This window comes from Mytilus edulis, chromosome 2 (genome assembly GCF_963676685.1).
Source record: "Mytilus edulis chromosome 2, xbMytEdul2.2, whole genome shotgun sequence".
Lineage (NCBI taxonomy): Eukaryota > Metazoa > Mollusca > Bivalvia > Mytilida > Mytilidae > Mytilus > Mytilus edulis.
In genome coordinates this window covers 38,994,462-39,011,468 of record NC_092345.1, presented here as the reverse complement: position 1 = coordinate 39,011,468, position 17,007 = coordinate 38,994,462, and the positions used below count along the sequence as shown (strand labels likewise).

Sequence of the window (17,007 nt, the reverse complement as noted above, 5' to 3'; positions counted from 1 at the left end):
TTTGTAATATAAACTGTACTTTTAGTAAAAATGATATTAAGAATATTGAAAGTAATGTTTTTGATATGTACAAGAGAAAATGGTGTAATGATTTAAACACAAATGAGCGCAGTAAACTGCGTACATATAGATTATTTAAACAAGAATATTATAAAGAACATTATTTAAGTGTTCATATGCCAGGAAAATATAAAAGCGCCTTTGCTAAATTTCGATGTGGTGTGGCGCCAATAAGAATTGAAACAGGCAGATATGAAGGGGTTTTAAGTGAAAATAGATTTTGTTTTAATGATTCATGTATGCAACAGAAACTCATTGAAGATGAGAAACATGTTTTACTCAAATGCCCTTTATATTCACATGCAAGACAAGAGGTTTTTACTAGAGCAGTTTCTTTTAATATTGATTTTTTAGACTTAAATGATGATGAAAAATTTATATTTTTATTTACAAATGAAAATTTGTGCTTTTATTCTGCCAAAATCTGCCATGATATTTTAATTCAAAGGAAGAATGTTTTATATAGATAAAAAATGTTTTGTATTTTTATCGAGCTGTCCTTTTTATGTAAAAGTCTCTCATAACTCTTTTGAGAGTGGCTCTCGAATGTTTTTAAGATTGTTTTGTACTTTTAATTAAAACATGTTGTATATATTGTATTCATGTTTGTATTGTACATGTAGAGAGGTGAGACTATAATAAAATATTTGATTTGATTTGATTTGATTTGTATCTAACACTCGAACTACAAAAACAATTATCGCTATTTTAAAAAGTTTAGCCTGAGGACAATAATCCTATTATTATTACATAACATTGGACAAGTATATTTATATTTTATAAGAACCTTTTATAATGTTTTAATACCCTTATCTTTGAATTAATTTATGTTTTGTAAACTGTTGCTGGGGCAGTCTTCCCCTTGCTTTCGAACTGTAAACTTGTGTGAATAAATTTGTATATATTTTTATACGGTCTTGCGTTCAAAGCAGCCATAGTGTCGATTATAGACCTACAGACTTTAATGTAACCCGTGCCGAAGTTCACGGAGTGATACCGGGAATCACGGGGTTATACAAGCTCAAGTCGATAAGATCAGGGAACAGAAGTGCTGTTACAAAACTTATTCGGAAGATAGATGCAGCGAAGCAAGATACAGATTTCGATCCAGAAGAATTGAACGCAACATTTGAAAACCTTCTTCAGAAGCAAAAGATACTGAACAATTTGAATGAGCAGATACTCAACCTAGCGGAAGCAGAAGATATTGAAAGTGAAATTCTAGACTCAGATACGTTAGAACCAAAAATAAGACACATAAGAAATTTTATTCAAGATACTCATACCACATCAAAGACACGTCAGAGTGATACTTCATCGCAAATATTAAATGTTGACTCTCATCCGTTCGTCTCAGCAAACCTCATAGAAAACTCATGCACGCAGTCGTCACAAAATCCGTTCTCTCAAGCTAGTAACACAGTGAGTACTAATATAAATTTGTATACATCCTCAAGCAGTTAGAATCACTACTTACCCAAACTCTCACTTCCGATATTCACAGGGAATATATTAGAGTGGCAAACTTTCTGGGATTCGTATGAATGCGCCATACATATAAACCCTTCATTGACCGATGTCCAGAAATTTAATTACCTCAAAGCGCAGTTACAAAATGAAGCATTACGCACCATAGCTGGTTTTGCACTTACTAATGCAAACTACGCAGACGCCATTATTTATTAAAGGAGAGATTCGGACAACAACACAAAATCACGCAAGTATACATTCAAGCATTATTAGAAATTCCATCACCACGAAACCATCTTGTCAGTTTGAGACAATTCTATGATCAAATGGAAACTTATGTAAGAGGGCTAGAATCTTTAGGCCAATCACAAGACTCGTACGGAACACTACTTGTACCAATTATTTTGAATAAATTACCGGGAGAAATTAAAAAAAACCTTGCCCGTGAACATGGAACAGAAAACTGGTTATTACGAGACCTCCGGGAAAGTATTTGCAATGAAATAAACATAATTGACGCGGGACAAGACACTGAAACTTCTAACAATTTACCAAGTGCATCGTCTTTCTTTACCGGGACAAAATGGATAAAACCACCAAACCAAACTCTAGATACGAGACATACACACCAGAATTTGCAATATAAACCTTGTGTATTCTGTCACGATTTACACGCACCAGCGCATTGCATGAATGTATCTGATCTAGAAACACGCATGGATATTGTAAAACGCGAACAATTGTGTTTCAACTGTCTAGGTACACACCGTATACACGAATGTTATTCAAATCAGTTTTGCCGCATTTGCAATAAAAGACATCACACAAGTATGTGTACCGATAACCCATTTAACAGCAACATTGCCCATGATAATGACACCAGCAGACATATCCAGCAAAATGCAAATGACAGCCCACATAATACGAATTTTCCTATTAGCAATAGACATTTACAGAACTCACCAAATTTGAATCAGACTTCTGTAAATATTGTAAATGATACAAATCAGAAAGAAGAGGACACTACAATTCTACACTCCTCGTCAAATGACGTACGCACGCATGTACCTTTGAAAGCTGCCGTCGCACCAGTATGGTCAGACAACTTATGTATAGATACCCATATACTTTTTGACGAGGGATCACAGCGATCATTTGTGACCGAAGATTTAGCAAGAAAACTTAATTTACATACAGAGGGAATTGAAATTCTACAATTATCGTCATTTGGAGATAGAAACAAAAACGTACGACATTTAGATAAATCAACAGTGTTCGTAGAATCAAATGCAGGACAGAAAATACCGATACACGTTCTAATTGTACCAATGATTGCCGTACCTTTGCAGAACAATATTCGCCACATCAACAGAGGACTGAATTATTTACGGGGACTTAAGTTAGCACATCCAGTAACACAGGAAGAGTCTTTCGAAATATCGTTATTAATCAGAGCAGACTACTACTGGGACTTAGTCGAGAATGAAGTCGTAAGAGGAAATGGTCCAACCGCCGTAAAGTCAAAGTTAGGTTTCTTACTTTCCGGTTCAATAAGGGACAAAAGCGAACACGCATTGATATGTACCAGCATATTAAGCATTCTTGTTTCGTACAAACCAGAGGAACACGATATAAAAACCTCTCTAAACACAACACACAGAAGTTCTCAATCTAGACGATTAGCAAGTGCCAAGGTCCGGAAGAAGATACGGAAGCGTACGAATTACCAATCATAGACGAACATGATGAAGAAGACTACTTAACAATTTTGAAAAGGACTTTCGAAGTTAATTCAATTTTTCATTTATGTGAACAAGAACTTAGTTAATTCAATTTAGTTCATTCATGGAGATAGAGACTTTTTTAATTTGATTTATTTACAAATATGGACAGTTAATGTGAAATTTAAGATAATTTGCACTTTTTGCGGCCCCCAGTATGTCGAGATTACCGCGGGATTACGACGTTCCTAAGTTTTTACATTACCATTGGCGACGTTGGTGACTTCAGTGACGTCGCCGTGGGCTCTTTGAGTTGTTATTAAAAGTTATGGACTTGCTTTCCAACTGAACAGACGTGTTTGTTTATATTAGCGAAAATATCATACTTTTAACCTCCACAGGTGCGATCGTCTGAAAGTAAAATCACAAAAATACTTAACTGAACATCGTGAAAACAACAAAAATTTACATTTCAATGCCGCACATACCGCGACCAAACCACGATCTGAATAAATTTTAGATCTCAGTTTCAAGGTAAAAAAGCAAAACCAAATTCAAAAATGAGATTTCATACTTGGACACCTAGTACATTTGTCTCATTGTGTTTGTTAAAGTTTCCAAACACGCACAACTAGTAGAAGTATAAGGTATCAATATATTTCTTTACCTTAAAAATCCCCCCGAAATGTGAAAAGTAACTGACTGACTGACGGTTTCGTGACCCGTTATACTCATCGTCTGTTCGGCTAACTGTAAATAAACTCATCGTTATGATAGATACAAGGATTGAAATTTCATATTTACGCCAGATGCGCGTTTCGTCTACAAAAGACTCATCAGTGACGCTCGAATAAAAAATGTTAATAAGGCCAAATAAAGTACGAAGTTGAAGAGTATTGAGGACCAAAATTCCTAAAAGCTTTGCCAAAGGTAATCTATTCCTGAGGTAGAAAAGCCTTAGTATTTCAAAAATTCAAAATGTTGTTACCAGTAAATTTATAATTATGAAACATATAAATGATAACTCAAGTCAACACAGAAGTGCTGACTACTGGGCTGGTGATACCCTCGGGGAAATAAATCTCCACCAGTCATGGCATCGACCCAGTGGTTGTAAATTAACTCATCATAGATCCCTGGATTGAATTTCATATGCACGCAAGACGCACATTTCGTCTACAAAAGTAAACCAACTAACTCGTACATGTTATAACAAAAAATGTACAAAATTTTGCTAATACCGGCGTCACACATTAGCGTATAGCTCCGACGTACGCCGGGCATGTTAAAAATTCATGTACGCTTCCAATACGCTGGTAATTTTGGATGCATTCAAAATGTCAATCATATCTGTATCGTGTGCACAACGAGCTTTAAGCGTGTATTGGAAGAACGAGAGGCGTACCTAAGCGTTTATCGGGCGTTCAAGTAACGTATGTTGGCGTATGTCTGGCGTTTTCGGGAAATCTATCGGAAAATGAGTTTTATAAAGGGTACACCATGGACACTATTTCCAATTACGATATAGCTTCTACTTAATTTGAAGATTTTTTCACTAAATTTTCAACATAAATGTTTGTTTTCTTTTGCATAACATGTTTACAGGTAATATTGCCAAGGGAGAAACTATTGTAAATGCTGAAATCTTGAAAGATAACTCTTACCCTACCAATCTGTTTTTTGCTTACACCATTGACTTCAAAAATGAGACTTCCTTTTGGTGATTTTTTTTATTATAAAACCAACATACACCTCCCAAATCGTTAAAAAATGTTTGTATGTTTCAAAATGCAATAAAAAGTGATAAATACTAATAACAAATGATATGAATAACAGTCCTATTTCAGGTCTGAAAGGATTTATAATAAAACAAAATAACAGCTAATTGTTGCTATATCCAAGGGTTTAAGAAAACATGAAGGATGTTTTTATAACATTTCATACTGTAAACTGTATATAGTGTATCACAAAATGTTCATATCTAACATATACAAGTGTTGTTTTTTTTTTTTTTTGTATATATTTTCATGTCTGTGTCTGAAAAAGAGCAAATAACATAGTTTTGCATGTTTTTTTGATAATGACCCATTGATTAAGCTAATCTAACTCGTTATAAAAAGTTAGCTAAGTTGTTTAAACGATGAAGCTAAGTCGTTTAAACAAGTTAGCTATGTCGTTTAAACGAGTTGGCTTAGTACGGAAGAGTTTTAACGAGTTAGCTAACGCGTTTAAACGAGTAAGCTTAGATGATTTTATTTTTTATAATAAATAAGATCTTCTTCTTTTCTTTTAAAAGATAAATACTAAGATCATTTCATTAGTTGAGTATCATTTTGAAGTTTTAAATTTCGATCGTCTCCTTTGAAAATAGGGTATTGTTTATAGAGGAATTTTCCCTCTACATTGTTTTTCGTTGTAAAATCTATCCTGGCTATCCACTTGTATCTTTAAGTCTCAACTACATTAAAGTATTTTAGTACTATTGCCTTCTGAGTAGAAAATCATAATTATAATTCAAGAGAGAATACTGAATAATATGTGTTGACTACATATATACAAAGTTTTCACAAACTGATGTATGCTGGTAACATTAATGACACTTTTTAGTAACATTATTGACATTTTTAGTTATTGATGGTATGTTATATAATTTGAGATATTTTAGCCTAAGAATTATTCTTTTATCTTTTTCTTTTACTCGGTGTTCTTGGCTCTGTGTTCAGAACTTAACAAAGGTAACATTTGAAATGTGATGTCAATGGTGATACTTTTGTGTCATTGGAGTTACTGAAGGGTCAGTGGTGTTACTATATAAAAATGCGACATTCATAAATATAAGTGTTTTTAGGTCGTGTACGAATGATTAGGTATATTATTATCATTTAATTTCACAATTCACATATATTCATTTAGGTGCATATTTTAGTATTTACAACGGCCATGATTAGGACAGCCAACTTTTTTACAACAATGTATTCTGAAATTATTTTTGAATAGAATGCACAGCTATATGAATAATGTCAATAAGTCGTAATTTTAACTTAAACAACAAATTGGAACAGTTGTTTGATGTTAAACAATAATATTTAGTAGCTAAATGTATGATTTAAATTGGTAACACCATTGACACGATTCTGTCAGCATGACCTAAAATTGTTAAAATTGAAGGAACTCTTCATTTTTCTAATTGCATATTTCTGAATATCGTTGCTACCATACTATAAAATAGCGGAACACATTTAAATGTATTGAACAATGACATCATTTTTCAAAATGTTATCTCGTCGAAATTTGCACTTTTTTTGATAATGACCCATCAATAAAGGCAACAGTAGTATACCGCTGTTCAAAACTCATAAATCCATGGATATGTGTTTCAAAAGCTACTAATTAATTATGAAAACTATTCTGTTTAAGACCATCTTAAGACATTTCGTAGTCATAATATACTTTAAAAAAACAGGGGTCTTGTCGACGAAGCTGTCTTATGACTAGGACGTGTCTTATGGTGGTCTTAGGACACGCCTTAGTCCTAAGTCAGTTAACAAAAGTTTCCTAAAATATGATTTGTCCTAAATTTGGTCCTAATTTTAGGATATTTGAATAGGTGTCTTAGGATAGTCACGATGTCCTTAATCGAAATAAAATCAACTAATGAAAATACCAATACAATATTACACTATTATACTGAAAGTACAATTAAACTAATTAAAAAAAAATAAAATCTTCAATACATGTTAAATATTCAATTTTGTTTCGTTTTTTTAAGTTTGTAGACAAATTTGATCCATCAAATACTTCCAGATATCAACAAGTATCGTTTCTAGTATTCAATTTGATTTTTAAAAAATAATAAGCATATAACAAGGCATGACACGGGTTATGTTCTTCTCATATATTTTATGAAAGTATGATACTAAACCCCTAACGGGAGGGATTGTGCCTCACGGATATTCATATGATGAAGACATAATCTTTCAATCAAATTAACTGAGGTCTGGAGCTGACATGTCAGTTTTAAAACTGCAAGTAGTCTATTGTTATTTATGTATTATTGTCATTTTATTTATTTTCTTTTGTTACATCTTCTGACATCGGACTCGGACTTCTCTTTGAATTTGAATGTCCGTATTGTTATGCGTTTACTTTTCTACATTGGCTAGAGGTATAGGGGGAGGGTTGAGATCTCATAAACATGTTTAACCGAGCCGCAATTTTGCGCCTGTTCCAAGTCAGGAGCGTCTAGCCTTTGTTAGTCTTGTATGATTTTTAATTTTAGTTTCTTGTGTATAATTCGGAGTTTAGTATGACGTCCATTATCACTGTACTAGTATATACGTCGCGTACGGTGTTGGTGATAATGCGACGTTTTATTTCCAGTTCGCTTCTATTGCATTTGTTCGAAGTTTCGGAATTGATCACTATATACATGTATACATCAAAATGTGCGTTATTAAGAGTAGACATGGAATATGCCTTTAAATAAATACACTATTTTCATTTTGTAACTCGAATGATCCCTAATAACTGATTTTGCGCGTGTGGACAAGTAACACCGCAAACAACGACCCCCGTTGCTTTGGAGCTAGTCTTGTCAGTGTTTAAATTTATATACAAAAAGTTATATCCCTAAAAAAGCAGCCTTTGATGCTCATGGCCATCGTGTATCATCAGTACACCGGATATAGGTACTAACCAAGCGGGCATGATCGATTTTGACCTTACATGGTAACGAAAATCTTTGTTTTGCTTTATCAATATTCAATGTACATTTCTCAACATTTGAAATTCCTGCCCCCAAATAATTTTCGCATCGATTTTTTTCCTATTCATAAAACAACTTTGATATTCTAATAAGAACAATTAACTTGTACATGCGCAAATAGTTGTGAATGTCAACACCAACTTTCAATTTCGATACAGTTGTTGAGACAATTATATGTTTTATCCGAAAGAAACCTAATACAGGGCAAAATTAATAGTTACCAATCATAAACCTACCTGTGATTACTCATTCCTTGAAACCTTTTGGGTAATAAACGAGTATGAAAATAAAGTTTTTGTGTACGGTGTACAACAACTTAACTATGCACCGTAGGTTTATGTGGTCAGCTAAACACCGTACACAACGCTTCTTTAGGGATAAAATATCGAAAAATAACATATGTATGAAAGATTTCAATGCCAATTATTGAAACAGCTATACTTATTACACACACACACACATTGACCTTCTATCAGAAAAAGAGTTGCAATGAGTATAGAATTATATCGGATGAGACGAGGGCCAACTTCTTTTACAAGTATTTGCACATGCTTTTAGTAATCCCTCTTGTTTTGGGAAAATAATGAGACATCTCTAATCATCAACCTACGACCAAATCATTTCTTAAAACAGCAATTATGTTTAGATTGAAGTGCACATTGATATTATGTGAACAAAACAAAGATTTTTCGTTACCGTGTAAGACCAAAATCGCTCACGCCCGCTTGGTTAGTACCTATATCCGCTGTACGATGATACACGGTGATGGCGTATGTTTTATTTATGACGTAACCGTTAACTGGACAGGTGTGACTTTGTTTTGTGGCCAAGTCGAAAATAGTAAAAAGATATGGATACGGGAGAAGTTAAGAGTGATAATTTAAATAGATTATTCCGAAAATAGGACATCATTTTATTTCGTATATAAGAAGGTTAAAAAATAAAAAGTGTTGTTACAATATTTCAAAGTATCGTGGCAGAATTTATAATTATTGGAATTTTTAATTTCTGTCACAAAACTCAAATCTCTCATTTTATAAAGAGCTCCTCAAAATTCGAACAAATGCTGCAGACCCAAATCACAATTTACATATCCACTCTTCCTCTGTCAAAATTGTACAATAAATATAAAATATTCTATGTCTTCTTTTAGGAAATATTGTATAATTTATGTCCTAAATTGATAATTTTATGAAGTCCGTTTAAATGTCACACTTGCTGTCTTTTGACGTTTCGGCGTATTTCTTAATTAAGTGCCTTATGAAAAACAATTGGCATTTGCGGTCTTTTCTACGATCTGAAATTTTGTTTAAGCGTGTAAAGATGTTTTTTTAAGTGAATGAAAATAAAATTTGTAGAAGTTTCAAGAGAAAATAATAAAAAGAAAATAAACGCGATCTTTTTGTTTGTGTCTAGTCAAAATGTCACAAAACGCCGCGTTTTTTTTTTTACATTTTGTTACAAATATGGATATAGTCATATACTACAGTTTTAGAGGGGAAATTTTTGAAATTATAGTAGCACAAACAATACAATATAACTTTAAAATATACATTCCAGGGATTTATTTGAACCCATTTTCTACTATATGTCGAAAGTATACACGACACAGTCAGCGGTTACTTTGTCTAGTCATAATGTCACACCATACTTTTTACTCGTTTTGAAGTTACGTTCTCTATGATTTGACATGTAGTGAGTGCACTGCGTGGCAAATATCTCATGCAAAATCATAACTTTTTTTTATGAATCTTTTTTATACAATTTCTCAACATATTTTCATCGAAACTAATTAAGATTAATAACTGTATCGGTTAACTTGTTCATTGTTGAGATTAGATTTCCTTTCGTATATGCAGTTGGAAAATAAGATTAAATTATTTTTGTTGTTGTAAATTTTAAATTTGCTTTCAACAATTGATACTCAATCAACACAGGTATTGCAACAAACGCTTCAACTTACATTTTTATCCATAAACTATCAAAAGTGGCTAAAAGAAAGCAGCAAAAAAGACAGTTACAATCAAAAGAAAGAGAAAATATCTTTGCTCCAAGGGGATACTATATTAATAAATTAATTATCTGTTTTAATTTAACTGCTCCCTACGAAATATGTGCTACTTTTGCTTTTTGGTTCCATACGTAACAAGTCAAGCAATCCGCTCATATAAATTATGCCGTGAGCTGCACGAAATGAAAAAACGTCGCACGCTACTGGTGCTACTTTGGTAAAATCACGGATAAGACACATTCATCTTATTAATCTTTAAACATAAAAATTGATATTATAAAGTGTTGTATATCATTTTAAAGCTTTTAAACTCTTCTTTCAAATTATTGCAATTTTGTATATGTAACAGACCATTTTCATTAATTAAAACTCAATAAAACCTTTATTTTGCAATATGATTTCCTTGTCCCGCGTTACACTTTTAGTTTTGTGAAAGTCTGAATACCGTAAAAAAACATATAAATTTTATTACCAAACGATATAAAAGTTTGTCTAGAACAAGCAATTCATAATTGGGCGATGACGTAATGTCGTTTTTTTTCTCTCGAAAAGACGGAAATATAAAAAAAAAAAAAGGGATCAAGATGATACAAATTATTTGTCCCATGCACGAAAGGTTGCCGTAATTTTTGTTAAATTGTCTCAAAAAAGGGAATTTCAGAGTAATCCCCATGTCGAAAGTAAATAATTCTTATACCAGTATTTTGTACAAAGATCACACTTTCGCCTCATGCAATAATCAGGATTTTTAAAAATAAATTCTTATTATTCGAGTTGAATAGCAATGTCCGACATTTTGTCCCCTTCAAACTAAATTACACGTATGGTTACGTTTTCTGTTTTTTCATGATGTTTATTTAATACAGTGCCATTCGCTACATAAAACAAATTATAATGGATAAAAGTACAAAAAATTAGCTCTATTTTGATATTAAATTCCCATAAATTAAATATAATATACGAGATATCAGATAAAACTAAAATGTCCGATACAATGTCCCCACATACGATTTTGACGTTATTTAATAAAATATACTTCTAACGTTCCGTCTAATTGTCATTATTGCGGTTTTCACAGACGATTTGGAATACGGCTATTTTATTTTGTTGCTTAAGCTGGGGTCACACATTCACGATTTTTACTGCCGTCCTTGACAGGACCATTCCCGATTAAAATTTATCAAAAGTCTGATCAAGATCCTATGAATCGTGGATGTAAATTCAAACTTTAAAAATTTAATCACGACAACAATCAGATATTGTTCAGGAAGCGTCGATATTCAACCGTTTCCAATCGAATTTATCCCGATAATCCCGTTCTAAATCCGCTTCTAATCCGATTTGTATCTTTCGCCAGGTAAAATTCGACCGAGTCTGTCACGACTGCGTCCCGATTCTACCGAATGTAATCCGACAGAGATTAGATAGTGACAAGACAGTGAACCGACGCTGACGGAAGTTATCCGTTCGAACAAATTTCTCCAGACCGTTCCACAGGACACCGTTCCGAATACACAGAACATTGTTAGGAATTCGATCCGATACAGCAGAATCTGTCACGACATAGGCACGATTGTAATACGACTAGACAAAATCGGCTGAGTTTCCCCAAATGTTACGGGACGCACCTAACTGTCGGGGTGCTTTTGCCGAAATTATTCGGACCCTTCCCGACCAGTAGGAATCTATTACGAACTAAAACGACTGCGTTCAGACAATAATAGGACATTCCAGATAATTGAGGATACTAATCCGACTTTTTCACTTTTCGTGTCGTATCGCTGTCTGATCTCAAACGGGAGTAATAATCGGCAATGTGTGAACCCCGCATAATTAATAAGAAAACTTTAAAATTAATGTTTTATGTGGAAGCTCTACCGATTCATAAAGAAGGGGTTGGGAGAGATTTTCTCGCGGAACTGAAGTGTTTTCCGGACTATAATAGTCGGATCCGCTATAATACAAATTAATAGAAAAAAAAACAGCAATAATAATTGTTCCCGCTAATTCCCTTGCATATATTTGTGCAGAACTAACATGCTAGATAAGCCGTAGGCCTTTCGCCTTGACATTCTGGAGTGCAAAGATGAGTGAATTTGCAGTGCATAGTTTATCCATAGAAAAAGTAATCGATTGTCTTTATAATTAAAATGTATATAAAACAAATGGTTTCAATTCAAGTTACTTTTTTATTTTTAATTTGTTAATAAAACTAAAGCTTAACATCTTTTATCTAAGAAAAAACAATTAAATCCTTTCTTAGGAAAAAAACTTCAAACCTTTAATTTTTTTTGTAAAAAGCCATCTGAACAACATGCATTCCAACGTTTTTATTTTGGCCTTTGAGTGTGTACAACGTTAGGTGACACCAGTATCGTGCGACGTTTCATTTACAGTACGACGTTATTTATACAATGCATGAAAAATAACGTCAAATTAATGTTACCAAAACTAACACCAACACCGTACGCGACGTCTTACATATTTTTAAGGGGCCAGCTGAAGGACGCCTACGGATGCGGGAGTTTCTCGCTACATTGAAGACCCATTGGTGGCCTTCGGCTGTTGTCTGCTCTATGGTCGGGTTGACACATTCCCCATTTCCTTTCTCAATTGTATTCTGTCTAGGTGTTCTAAAACTTACATGGTGCATATTTATAAATGATTTGAGCTATTCCGGATTCATTTGGTGAAGTTCATCAAAAACTTAAACTGCTGTTCTTTATACAAAATCATATGAAATGGGCATCAATGGTAGCTCTCCAAAAAGTTTGTCTGCCGATGTCATATTATTACGCTCGTTTAAGATAATTCGTGCTGCCTTTTTGGAAGATCGATAATTTTATCATCATTAGCAACATTGTTTGCATCTTACCAAATTGTGCAATAATAATTAAAATGTGGAAAACATTTTAATTCGAATTTGCAGAAAAGTTTGATTTCTTTTTTAACTTAGGCTTATACTGTTCATGTAATGAAATTGGGTGGACCATAGGACAAAACTTTGGTTTAAATAGATAAATCGCAGCACGAATATCGCCTGTTGAAATGGATTTATACTTTTTACATAGTCTACAATAACCAGTCTATTAGTATAACTTGAAAAAAAAAATGTGTTAATTTTTTTCATAAAAGATGCAACCTCTCTCCCTTTACAAATTTACTGAAATACAATAAAAATACATGTCAATTTTATAATGTTCTCTACATATTTTTATCGATTAAACAAATGTTTGGGATGGTCTTAGGACAACGGTAGTTAGGACTGTCCTACGATAGCTTGATTGTACACCATAAGGCATGTCTCAGACACGTCCTAAGACCATCCTAAATAAAGTCATAAAGACATATCTTAGGGTACTTTCATTGACACGGCCCCAGGCCCCTGGTTCAAAATTGACAAACCCCACTTACATAAATGTAAAATAAAATAAAAAATATGAAAATGTATTGTGTCTAATAACAATATCAGAGTTTTATCTTTATTTTCAAATTTTGTACAAAACCAATTTTTAGCAATAGTTTGTACATGTTATAATATGTACGAGGTACTTGTTATATAATTTGTATTTTTGCATTGTAAAAATTAGAATATGTACAATATTTCTGTATATGTTATAACATGTAGAAAATCGCAACTTGTACACAACATATAGATACATTAGCAAAATCAGAAAGCTGCGAGTAGAATGATTAATCACTGTAAATTCGGATAGAAAACGATAAACGCGATAAAGGTATTCAGGAAAAATATTAAATTTACAGTATCTTTAAATGATTTACTTTTCCGTGTGACTTATATACCATTTTACATGTTACTTATTAAATAATGTGTACACAATCGCGATTATTGTCTTACCTCTTCCAAAACAAGCTGGAAACGTGGTCTCTTCTTTATTTCACCGACAAGATATTTTGACAATGTGAAAAACAAATCAATTTGATCTTTAAAACCAGCATCACCCTAAAATAGAATGCAAACAAGAATGTGTCCATAGTACACAGATGCCCCACTCGCACTATCCTTTTCTATGTTTAGTGGACCGTTAAATTGGGGGGGGGGGGGTAAAACTCTAATTTAGGATTTAAATTAGAAAGATCATATCATAGGGGACATGTATACTAAGTTTCAAGTTGATTGGATTTCAACTTCATCAAAAACTACCTTGACTAAAAACTTTAACCTGAAATTTGCACTATCATTTTCTATGTTCAGTGAACCGTGAAATTGGGGTCAAAACTCTAATTTGGCATTAAAATTAGAAAGATCATACCATGGGGCACATGTGTACTAAGTTTCAAGTTGATTGGACTTCAATTTCATCAAAAACAACCTTGACCAAAAACTTTAACCCGAAGCGGGACAGACGGACGAACGGACGGACGGACGGACGGAAGAACAAACGAACGAACGAACGAACGGATGCACAGACAAGAAAACATAATGCCCCTCTACTATCGTACAGTTAAAAAATACAAACATGAAGGTGAAAGAGATTAGCCAAAACGTTAATTTTAGCAAATACTACGCCGAAAAATTCAGTCTGGACCAATCATAGATGCTTAAAACTTTCCTTTTGTCTTGTATTATAATTCCAGAATCATCATAATAATCAAAGGTGCTTTATGTAAACTTTTTTTTAGTGTTTCACAGGTAACTGTGTATAAATTTTTTAACAATATATAAAGACAACAAATTATACATACAGAAATATGATTACTTTGTATTCTCAGAAGATCTTTTGAGTTGTTCGATTACATATAACACTTTTATCTGCGTTCAGGGAGCTTCAATTTGATTTTTATTTGAGGGGGAAAGGGGTGATATTGGGGCTAGGATGAAATTTGAATAAAAAGCAGGCCAGGAGTCTTGAATAAAACAAAGGCTGGATGAGCAACTTGGCAAAAAAAATGTCAGGATGACAATTTATGCTTAAAAAAGTCAGGATAAACTAATAAAAAAAGACAGGACCGAGTAGAGTGAAAAATAAGACATCATAGTTATTACAATAGTTTGGAAGCTTAGTTAATATAATATCACGTTTTGGATTCCGTAATAGTTTAGAGAAGAATTCCAGATGTTAAAAATACCTTAGGGTCGGAAATTCAGAATTTTGAAAGTTATATTCTGGACGAAACTATCGTGTGTCAACCGTTGTAATATTCACATACAAATATATGTTCACTATGGCATGACATTGGTTGCAAAAAAAGTGATATTTTTCTTTTACATGCAATAATTTTTATTTAAATGGTATAAGTTGTCATCCAAATGCAATATTTTTTCATGCAATAAAATATAATTTGTCATTCAAATGCATTTTTATTTTATTAAATTGGTATAGTTTGCCAATTTAATGCAATAGTTTTTTATTCAGGTGTATATATATATTTTTTAAAATTTATATGCAATAATTTTTATTTAATTAAATGGTATAAGTTGTCATTCAAATGCAATATTTTTCATGCAATATATATGATTTGTTATTCAAATGCATTTTTGTTTTATTCAATTGGTATAGTTTGCCAATTTAATGCAATATTTTCTTATTCAGGTGTATATATTTTTTTTTAATTTATATGCAATAATTGCATTTTGGGAAATTGTTTGACGTCACAAAGTCAAATTTGCAACAACGTTTGTGATTGGTATATTCTGGATTGTTTTTATATGTTTTTTAAGTTAATCGTATCACTACAACATATAAAATTCATGGGTCAATATTTGGAGAATGGAAATACAGCCCGTAACAGAGAAGTGATCGAATTGATGTTTCTTTGCCGTCAAAATTAGCTACGTTATCGACAAACTTAATTGAGTAGTGACCGAACTATTGGTACTTTAACGTTAAAAAGATTGACAATGCTGACAAACTTTCATGTGTCGATAATCAAGTTTAATACCGATAATATTGAAAATAATTCTAATAATATGAAACAAAATATGTCCATGCACCATTTCGATTGGGCGAAAAGTAGTCATTTCTTCAAAGTCAGAACAGAAAAAAAAAAATTTATGGAAGGACGTCTTGATAGTATTATTTCCTTTACAATTTTACCCAAAACTAAAAGAAATATACTGGTAAACAATTAAAAAGGTGTTTGATAGGAATGAAGTCCTTTATTTTTTCGGACTACAATGTGTACCTTATGTGTGATGGATTTGAATTCAATCAATAACTTTGAAATGTTTTCTCATATGTATACACAAAAGGGAGGACTAGTATTTGTACTTCTGTTAGAATATGTCTTCGTCCGTTTCACATGCCAAACTTTTTTCTAGTACAGTTTAAACGGGAAAATTTTGTTGAGAATTTTTTTTAGAATGACAAAATAACGAGCAAAACTATTTCTTGCAATGGCACACACAGAGAATATTTTTTTTTAGTAAAAATCAGTAAAAAAAAAAATCTCCAAAATATACCATGGCCAGGACCTGACAGTTTTTAGCAGTGTACCAATGAAAATCGTCCGGAAAACTGCGCTTGCTGTCATTTTGAGGGATATTCACCTATTACCCATAAACAACATAGGTTCTCAATTACTAAAAAAAGTTTAAAAGATAATTTCAAATCAGAGTAAACATATTAACTTCCTTATATCCAGTCGAATTTGTCTATAGGTTACACAAAGCTGGTTCTTAAAACGTTTGTATCAGGGAAAACATTTTTCTTTGACTTTTAAAACATGTAGGGGAAACGGATTTCCTAACCATTCACATATAATATTCCGTATTTCTGATTTTTTGTTCGATAACGTAAATTATACGACTTTTTTATGACTTTAGGAGACAATTTACAATTGTGCAGTGAACGGAGGCACTTATACATAACCTTATAATTCTGTTTGGAAACAAAAATAAATTCCCAATATATAAATATACATGTATGAATATACATGTATTATATGTCGTGTACATGATTGGATTTTGTAGATATGACTACCGCACAGAAAAAGTATCATGGATTTCGAGGCTTTCA

The 17,007-nt window shown here is 32.6% G+C and overlaps 1 protein-coding gene across 1 annotated transcript in view; it reads right to left on the bottom strand.

Moving 5' to 3' along the window:
- LOC139510157 (glutamate decarboxylase 1-like) overlaps nt 1–17,007 on the bottom strand; it is a 164,704-nt gene that overhangs the window by 10,256 nt on the left and 137,441 nt on the right. The window contains exon 14 of the mRNA XM_071296502.1: nt 13,887–13,991. Coding sequence (XP_071152603.1) covers nt 13,887–13,991 — 105 coding nt within the window. The remainder of the gene's footprint in view (nt 1–13,886; nt 13,992–17,007) is intronic.